The sequence below is a fragment of the Phalaenopsis equestris genome, unplaced genomic scaffold (genome assembly GCF_001263595.1).
Source record: "Phalaenopsis equestris unplaced genomic scaffold, ASM126359v1 Scaffold219149, whole genome shotgun sequence".
NCBI classification, from domain to species: Eukaryota; Viridiplantae; Streptophyta; class Magnoliopsida; order Asparagales; family Orchidaceae; genus Phalaenopsis; species Phalaenopsis equestris.
Window position 1 is genome coordinate 253913 of NW_018237541.1, and position 10022 is coordinate 263934.

The 10022-nt window shown below is 33.0% G+C and overlaps 1 protein-coding gene across 3 annotated transcripts in view; it reads left to right on the forward strand.

Moving 5' to 3' along the window:
• The window catches only part of LOC110037390 (glucosidase 2 subunit beta), a 29404-nt gene that overhangs the window by 7511 nt on the left and 11871 nt on the right, over positions 1–10022 (forward strand). Inside the window, exons 4-7 of one of the 3 annotated variants that reach the window (XM_020742030.1) lie at positions 1263–1502; positions 2418–2572; positions 3868–3957; positions 4032–4109. In XM_020742030.1, the coding sequence (XP_020597689.1) occupies positions 1263–1502; positions 2418–2572; positions 3868–3957; positions 4032–4109 (563 nt within the window). Of the gene's footprint in view, positions 1–1262; positions 1503–2417; positions 2573–3867; positions 3958–4031; positions 4122–10022 lie in introns of all 3 variants that reach the window. The other 2 variants (XM_020742029.1, XM_020742031.1) reach the window with 2 other exon arrangements.

Here is a 10022-nt window from a genome sequence, read left to right on the forward strand (position 1 = left end):
CGGTAGGTGAACGGTAGGTGAACGGTAGGTGAGATGTGGTAGGTGAGCGGTACCACATTACAAAAGTGTCCTTTTACTTTAGTTCATTAATTGAGGGTCAAAATAACACTATGTATTTACAAACTTTCATATTTACATGCATAGCCCTTAAATCTTCAATATTGTATTCTAAATAATAGCATTATTATTACTTTTTAAAAGTTAAATACACCTTTTCATGCATAGGTTTAAAGCACCAAAGTGTTATTTATGTGAATATGGAAGTTTATGTGTGAGATATGTAAGTACTTTAGAATTGTGTGCTGGTATGTAAATTTCTCTACTTTTGATTAGGCCAAGGCTAACTTATTTTTTCTATACTTGGATTTAGTCTCAAGAGAGCCAAGAGACTTTAGTCTAAAGCCTATAGTTTAACATTCAAATAAGAATTATTGTCGAATTGCTTATAAATTAATTTTTTCTGTAACTTTTTCCCCTCTTTTTACGTGGGCCTACAATTTCTTAGACTATAATCAAACTTACAATGTTGTTTGGATCTCTAAAGTGGGTGGTAAAGACGACACATTTAGCGTGGCAACAATGAGAAGCTAAGTTGGATGTGTGGAATAACTTGAAGGAGTAGATTGAGAAATGATTATATTAGTAGGATGGTGCAAGAAGCATCCATTGAAGATAAGGGAGTGGAAAATAGAATAAAGTGATTTGGACATTTACAAAGGAGTGTATAAGATGTAGCAGTAAGGTAGGTGGGTAAAATTGGCATTTGAATGATTATGAAGAAAAAAAAGATCGACCTAAAGAAACATGGATAGGAGTTTTTCAAAAAAAAAAAAAAAATCATGAATTGACTTTTAACACATGCAATCTTTAGCTAGAATGAATCTAGAACATGAATCTATAAAACTATCTTCAAATAGCTTGACTAGGGCGAACAATGATGATGGCTTGGCTTCAATGTTTTATCTAATTTTAAAGAGCTTTTATTGTCAGTTTTATCAATTATTTCCATTCGTTTTGGTGCTTTATGGTGCATCTTGCTGTGGGAGACCACAAATGTGTGTTTTAGTGCACCTTCTTTTTTCATATTTTATCACTGTAATATACATATATACATACATATATATATATACATACATATATATATATATATATATATATATATATATATATATCTGTGTGTGTGTGTGTGTGTGATAGCTTACTTTTATTTATAGTTTGGAATTTTAGGCTTAAGTTATGTAATCTTGTTCCCATCCAAGCAGATTGCTGCGACGGAAGTGATGAATATCATAGTAAAGCAAATTGTACAAATACATGTTGGGAAGCAGGAAAGGCTGCTAGAGGAAAATTGAAGAAGAAAATAGAAACATTTAAGGAAGGACTTATTTTAAGGAAAGAAATTGTTGAAAAGGCAAAACAAGCATATGTTAAAGATGAGGAAGAACTTGCAAAGCTGAAAAATGACGAGAAGGTGCTCAAAGAGTTGGTGCAAAAACTTAGAGGTGAGGCTTATGAATAAATTTTCTAACTTCATACGCCTGCTGTATTTTGATTGTAAACTTCTGTGGATGTTCTGATATTAATGGAAGCTTGGTGAACTGAAATCTCTAATTTTGTTGCTTACCAAGTTTGTTGGCTGCATGTGTACTATTAGGATGGTCAAAATTTGAAAATTTACTGTTAAGTTACATTTATGTCCAATCATTTTCTATTATTGTTTTTTCTAAAAGTGGAATTTACATATGTTATCCTTGACAGTATGTATCCTGGAGCACATGCTGTTATAGAGCATTAGTGCTTCTTTTGGTAACATTTTCTCTGTTTCCATATTTTATGTGCACAAAAAGGAATACTTGTTGGTGGGTTTTCATTTTCTACTGATACCTATATCTAACGTGCTTTAGTAACTACAGAATTTTTGGCCCAAAAAAAGGTAAATATTGAAACAATCATGTAAAATTATGTCTAAAATTTTTTATATGTAGACTTTTTATTGAATATTTGTACTTTTTTTTTATTTGTGTATTCTTATTTCCTATATTCCAATGCAAAATCATGTTTGAAATAAGAACAGAAACAAAAGAAAATTACATGCCCGAGGCAGCAAAGATACACTGATAAATGACAACTAATTTTAACATTTTATTGGTGTTTTTTATTAGGGAATTTAAATTCTTACGGTATCTCTGTAAGGCAAATGGAAACAACATTGATTCTGCTACTATATTTTGACATTCTCCATGTCCTATATTGTCAAGAATTGTTTTATCATTTATTCAACACTTCAGTTTAGGATTAGGTTCATCCTGTTGGAGAATTAAATTTTAAATATTCCCATCTCTATAATTACGAGGCGCTTCGGGCTTATCTATATAACAGGCCGTGTCTTAGTAACATACTTGGTTAACTTGCATCAGAGCAAAAGGAAAGAGTAGATAAACTTGAGGAGGAAGAACGATTGAAAAAGGAGAAGGAAGAAAAAAGATTGAGGGAAGAGGAGGAGAAATCCAAGGAGCAAGAGAAAAAAACAGAGGAAACTGAACATGATGACACGATCGATAATCATGATCAGGTTAGTGTGATCCTTATTTTTCTATACAGCTAGTTTAATTCTGTTTTAAATCCTCCCTTGGAGCTGCAGTTATGTGATTCTCAATGACTAATTATTGTTGTTCGCACAATCAAGATTTATGAGAAGAGATCATTTGTACTTGTTTAGCATGTGCAGAATATGTTGAACTTCTCTATCAGAGCATAGTGTTATTCTTGTCGGCCTTGCATGTCTGGGCAGGATATCCTAATTGCGGTGCTTTTACTTCATATAAGCAATGCCGTGGTCTTGATGAGAAAGGCTGTAGTTAATTGAATAGACAAAATTAGCAAGTTAACCGCGATTTAATTTATGAACGAGAAAAGTGTCAAAATAGTCTCGTCTCTTTGCAGTGGGTCATTTTAATCATGGAGTCTATAAAGTACCAATTTAGTCCCCAAAATTTTTATTATGAGTTGAAAAGTCTTTATGGAAGACTATTTCAGCCTCAATTTAAAAAGTACGGGGAGTAATTTGACATTTTATAAACTCTAGGACTAAAATGATCCCATTTAAACAATGAGATGACTATTTTGGCACTTTACTAAATTATATCTATATGAAACCTTGAATGTGTTAGGCTTATATTCGTTGATACAACAAACCTTGAGATATGTTAGAATAGAACCATACACACGCATTACCTTAAACACGGCTGCTTATGTTAATGTAGTTGTGTGTAACAATCCATCTAAAGCTTCTTCACATACACCCAAAAGTAAGCAATGTCATCACAGGGACATATTCTTATTTGCTTTCACAAATTGTTGATAATAATGGTGGTATATTACTCAGTGTCATGTTTTTATTTCACTTCTGTTAATGCTTGGAATTACAGGGCATTATGCAGTCTGAGAAAGAAGTGGTTACATTTTTATCCAATGCTACCTATTAGAATATTGGCCTAATTATTAGGCCAATTATTGCTGCAGTTATTATTAACTTTTATTTGTTATCCTTTTTTTTTATTTCTATATTTATGTATTTCCTAATTAGTTTATTTCTGAATTTATGTTTTATTTGGGTCTTGTAATATGTATTTATACCTCTTTTCCTATCAATGAAAGTTTGCAGCTCTATTCTCAAAAGTTGATAACTGACAATTTTTTATCCTTGTATATCACAAAATTTTCCCTTTATGCAGTTTCTGTATTTCATTTTCCTTCATGCATCTCTACTGAATTCCCACTGTGTTTTATCGTTCAGTTTCTGTATTTCATGTTCTTTCATGCATCTCTATTGAATTCCCACTGTTTTATCGTGCGCAATTAATACAGGATGGATCAAAAAGCAGTCCTGATATTGAAATTGAATCTGGGGATGATAGCAGGGAAAGTAAAACGGCTAGCCATGAGGCAGTGGAGCAGGTACTCACTTATTTCTTTGTTCGAGCTTTCTTCATTTGTATTCCTTCTAATTAATTCTCTTTCCTCATATGAAGCATGCTGGTGAAGAGCATGATGATATTTTGGAATCCAGTGATGATTTTTCAGAAGTTGGTGAGATATCTCCTAACGAGGTACCCAAACAGGTAGCGGAGATTGCTTTTGCTGATCTTGACTTTGTTTTATGCAAGTTTATGCTATTAGCATATTTTTGAAGAGAGATATATGGTGCTGTTTAGTTAAAACACTTGTTGAGGTTTTTATAGTTTTAAATAACTCATTTCGTATATCTTTTAGTGGAATTTACATGAGGATATTTGTGGTCCTCTGCTTGGGTATAGTGGGAGATGAATTGGATATTGATCATATGTTTACCACATCCAGTTCCATGTTCTTTAATCTTTACTTTCGAGGACTGAAGATATTTATTAGCATTAATTTTTAAAGTTTTGTCAAATTTATGCTGTTTGGAATTAATAATAGATTTAAGTTACAGTGCTAAAAGGAAGTTTGTTTGTCAATATCGTGTTTGCAAAGATGGATGAGTTTATCTTTAAATGTATTCAATGTGTTCACGAAGGCATGGAAGGGTATTTTTCACATAAATCTAAAATATTTATTTGGTAAAAGTGATATACCCAATAAGAGACCCAATATATTTGCTAGAATACAATATTTAGATTTGTGTTTGTATAAATTAATCTCATTAGATTTTATCCTTTTGTTGTTCTCCATATAATTATAGTTTTGGGTTAAATCTCAAAATGATCCCTCAATTATTTGAATATGGCCAGTTTATTCTTAGAGGATCACATTTCTCTAATTTAATTTCTTGGTTATTTAAAATTGATCCAAAATGGTCACTCAGGGGCTAAATCAGAATCCATTTTATTTCACAATTCCTACGTGAGGGACTATTTTGAATAAGTTTTGTATAGTTGAGGGATGAAATTGATTATTTTTGAATAATCAGGGGAACTACTTTGAGATTTAATCTTTCTATCTCTCTTATGACGGGTCTTTATGCGATCGAGTTAATGCATTTTGTGAGTTTCTTTTGCTTATAATTTCATGCTTCATACCCTTTTAACCAATATTATTACATCTATCTGAAGAAAAAACGTGGGAGGGAATTTTTACTCAATTCTCTATTATTAATCTTCAACCATAAGGCTACATTTATAGGGAAATCATTCTCTCCTAATTTATAATCTTTTCAAATATATATAGTCTAAACATGAAAAGGAAATAATTCTGAAATAAACATAAATAGGAAGAGAATAAAAAATTAATCATACAGTTACCCAAACTATCTCTAGTTAATCCATCAATCACTTCTCGGATGGTTGGCCTATGCCCGCCATAGAAAGGAAGCCGACCATCATAGATTTTAACACGCCCCCTCAAGCTAGGTCATAGATGTTGTGGAGACCAAACTTGTTTTTAAACTCTGAAAATTTGCTGAAAGTAAGAGTTTTGGTGAAGACATTAGCAACTTGTTGGTGTATCGGGATATAACTAGCTATATAATTCCAACATTAACTTCTTCAGAGATAAATTGCCTATCAATTTCAATATGTTTGGTATTGTCATGATGCACATGGTTCTTGACAATATTGATAGCCACTTGACTGTCACATAATATTTATATAGGCCTATTAGAGGTACATATCAATTCTCTAAAAAATTTTTGAATACAAATCCCTTCATAGATTCCTAAGGCAAGTGCTCTAAACTTAGATTCTATACTGCTTCTAGGGACAATAACTTGCTTCTTACTTCTTAATGTGAATAGATTTTTTCATACATATGAGCAATAACCTGTGATAGACCTTCTATCAATGGATTCCCCAACCCAACTTGCACAAATGTAGACTTTTACCTCTCTATTTTTGATTCTCTAAAAAATTAATCCATAATTAGAAGTCTTCTTGAGAAATCTGAGGATCTTGTACACCATCTCCAAATGCCCTTCATTTGGGTTATTTATATGTTGGCTCACAATATGATAGAGTATGCAGTGTAGGGCCTAGTATATGATAGATAAATGAGTTTTTCTGCCAATAGTTAATATCTTCCCTTAGCCACAAATATATTTTCTTCTCCCCTATTGACTTCTTTTCGGGATCACAGGTTTGCATCCAATTATCTTTTTCTCCTTTAGCAAATCTAGGATGTATTTCGTTTGCGATATAACAATGCCTGTCTTGGACCTTGCTACCTCCATACATAGAATATATCTCATGGTTTCTATGTTCTTGATTTTAAACTCAGTGATAAACACTTTTTTAATTTTAAGAATTTTTCTTTCATCGTCACCAGCAAGAATGATATCATCTACACTGGACAGTAATCTTACCCCCTTGTGTGTTTTAAATAATTTATGATCAACTTCTTCTAGAAAATATCGATTAGTTCTCATGGTTTTAACAAATCTTTCAAACCATGCCCGTGATTGCTTAATTCCATAAATAGACTTATGGTGTTTGTAGACTAAGTATTTGTTGAAATCATTCTTAAGTTCTGGTAATATCTTTATGTATTCTCTTTCTTCAAGATCTTTATTTAGGAATATATTTTTTATGTCAATTTGATACAGTCCCCACTCCTTGTTGACGACTATTGAGAGAACTTTGATAGTCTTTAGTTTGGCAATTGGTATAAAGGTTTCTAATAGTAAATCCCATAGGCTTGAGTGAAACCTTTTGCTACCAGTCTACCTTTGAACCTTTCACTGCCACCATCAACTCTGAACTTGATATTAAATACCCATTCATGTGTCATTATGCTTTAATGTATGAATCTCCTCTTCCGCAACTTTTCTATTTTGAATTCTTAAGAGCTTCATGAATGAAATTAGGAATCTACATTTTATCAAGGTTGATATACAAATTTTCATGAGCTTCGATCACACTTTTACAGGGTGAGGATAGCTTCCCATAAATTACGTACTCCTGAACTTGGATATTTAGTGCATTTTTCCTTGTTATCAACACTAGAAGAGGAATGAGATAACTCATGAGTTCCATACTCCTCACCTGAAATTTTAGGTGCGTGTGGTTCGGTTTTTGGCTTGAGTATTTCTATCTTTACAGGTTGTCTTCCATCTGCTCAAGATTTTTCTTCTTTCTTGTGTACACATGCTCTTTGTTATGAACTTTAGGTTGGATTGGTCGGACATTTTCAAGTAGTATATTTTCATGCAGTGGTATTTGGGAGATAGAAGGGCTGGGTGGAAGAGTGGTAAGTTGTAAGACAGTGTAGGTGTCATTAAGTGCATCGTGAAAATGATTTTCATTTGTACTCTCCCCTTGAACAATAGGTTTGAGATAGTATGGTTTAAAAAAAAATGTAACATCCAAGTAGTTATAGTATTTTCTGGTAACATGTGAGTGACACTTATAGCCCTTTTTTGTTGGAGCTATACACAAGATAGATTTTGGATCAAATTTTGTGCGGTTTGAGAAATATTTATGAGCAAAAGATACACACTTAAAAATTTTTAAGTGGTATAGTAGAAAAGAAAGCACTGTTGTGGAGATATGTTCCATCAAGGTATGAAGTGTTTTGAAATTATGTATCAGGCTTAACATTTGATTGATAAAGTATGTTGAAGTAAGAATTGTTTCCTCACAAAAATATTTTGGAGCTTAATGAGAAATCATAATTGAATGAGTTACCTGAAGAAGATGTATGTTTTTTCTCTCATTTATCTCATTTTGTTGTGGGGCATGAATACTTGAACTCAAATGAATGATGCTATTTTTTAAAAAATGAGATCCAATGATGGAGTTGAAATATTTTTTTGCATTATTAGTGTTGAGGATTTGAAGTTTGCATTGGAATTGAGCTTGAATCATCTCATAGAAATTTTGGTTGTTTCTTTCTCCTTCATTTGAAGTACTCAAGTGGTTCTAATGTGACCGTCAATGAATTGACAAACCATCTAGCCCCAACTTATAGTTCTTACTTTTGAAGGTCCCCAAATATTAATTTGGATAATCGAAAAAGGATTTGAGGGTTTGTACTAGGTCATGTGATAAACATTCTAGTGTGTTTTGAAAAGTTGACAAATCTCTCACATTGATAAGTATTAGATTTTTTATTGATAAATAAATTAGGATGCAACTTTACAACATAATTGAAATTAGGCGTCAATGCAATAACATGATTTGTTTTTCAATAGACATAGTCTCAACAAACTCAGAGACTTGAGGAAAAGGTTGGACCATTTATGTGTTTATAAAGAGACTTTACTTGTGCAAATATATGCTTTTATACATTTCAGCAATGCCCATTATTTACCACCAAAATTCATAAGAATTTGCAAAAAAGTTAGTTATACATTTTCTATCATGAGTAAGTTATTGAAATTAAATTACAATTCAATTGTGGAATATATAAAACAAAGGAAAGAGTAATATGTTGAGCTTCACATCTCCTTCTACAATATTTTTTTTTAGTTTGATCCATCTGCAAGTTTGACAGATTTAGATGTAGAAGCCTTTTGATAGTTGGTTTGAGCATTGATGTTTCCAATCATATGATCAAAAGCTCTTGAACCTATGATCCAATGTCTAAATCATCCTTTGCCAGCAGGATAGGAGAATAATATATTTTCTTTGCATGTAGTGAGGTTGGTTTGTTGTTCTGAATTACCCCCAAGGAGTTTTTTTTCAGTACTTTGAGTTGTTACTTGGTTAATGGGTAAGCCGACCCTTCAGATGAGTGACAACATTAGTGTTGCTCTCTTGATCTTTGCTTGTCAAGGTTTCTAATTTGCAGATTTTCTATGAAATTTCACATATTTATCTTTGAGGTGCCCAATTTTCTTGCTATAGTCACATGTGGGACGATTCTTTTTGAATTTTTGACTCATGGGAATAATTATGGGAGTACAAGGCTGAGCTTTCAGCTCTTGATGAACTCTCATTTTCAGTCATCACGAGCTTCTTTCTACTCTCTTATCTTCTAACTTCAGCAAAAGCTTCACAGGCAGATGGAATATGCTTTGTTCCTATGACGCTCCCTCTCACTTCATCCAATTCTTTAGTTAGTCCCACTATGAATTTGAGTGTGAATTGAGGTTATTATATTATTTATATTTTACTTTAGTATGTAATTAATACATTTGTCTTAGGAGAATCTTAACCTAATTTGCCTTTAGTTGGTACACTCTCTGTTAGCACAATAGAGCCCAGCTTATAAATCTATTATTGTATGAGGCAAAAAGAAACTCATATTTGACTTATACTCGGCAGGGTACAATTTATACATCTATTATTGTTTGAGGTGAAAAGATTTAAATTTTAAAATACGAGACATGCAATCCCAACTAGTACTTTAAGGGAGCAATTCCATGTTTATACATGGGCTCATAAGCATACATAGATATTATTTCTTTTTCATTCTTCTAAACATACTGACACAGAGTGCATCTGGACTGTTTTGGTCAAAGTTTCTGGGGGGCAGGCCGGCCCTTTAAGCCTTGAAATTGCCACCCAACTAGTACTTTTATGGTGTTTACGGTTTAGTTTTTGCTGTGATTTGTTTCAGGGCAGTTGCCTGCATCTCTTTTCCCCCAACTGGCTGTATCCTAAAATTCTAAGTGGTGTTCCTGGCTGTATCTTGGTCTTCAAGTGATGTTTGTCCTTTCTATAGCTTTTCTCCGTCCCTTCCTGCATCTCTTTTACATCCCTTTCTCTGTTTTCCTTGCTGCCGCCACCCGAGTCAGCATTCCCAGCTGCTGTCCTCACTGCTAACTGCCTCTTCCTTGCTGCCGCCACCTTCCGCCTTCCTGCTGTTACCCTCTAGTTTTCTGGCCGACCACCTTACTACCTCCCCGAAGGTCCAAATTTCTAGTCGGCAACACCTCCACCCTAGATTCAACCCTAACACAGGTGTTATGTTATTTTTTTGTTGCAATTTCACATTTCCTTGTTGTTTGTGTAATTTTTAAAAATTTGAATTCAGTAATAATATTTACTTTACCTTGGATGCTTGTTAAATTTTGATATCACATACACTATATGTTTATAAGGAATGCC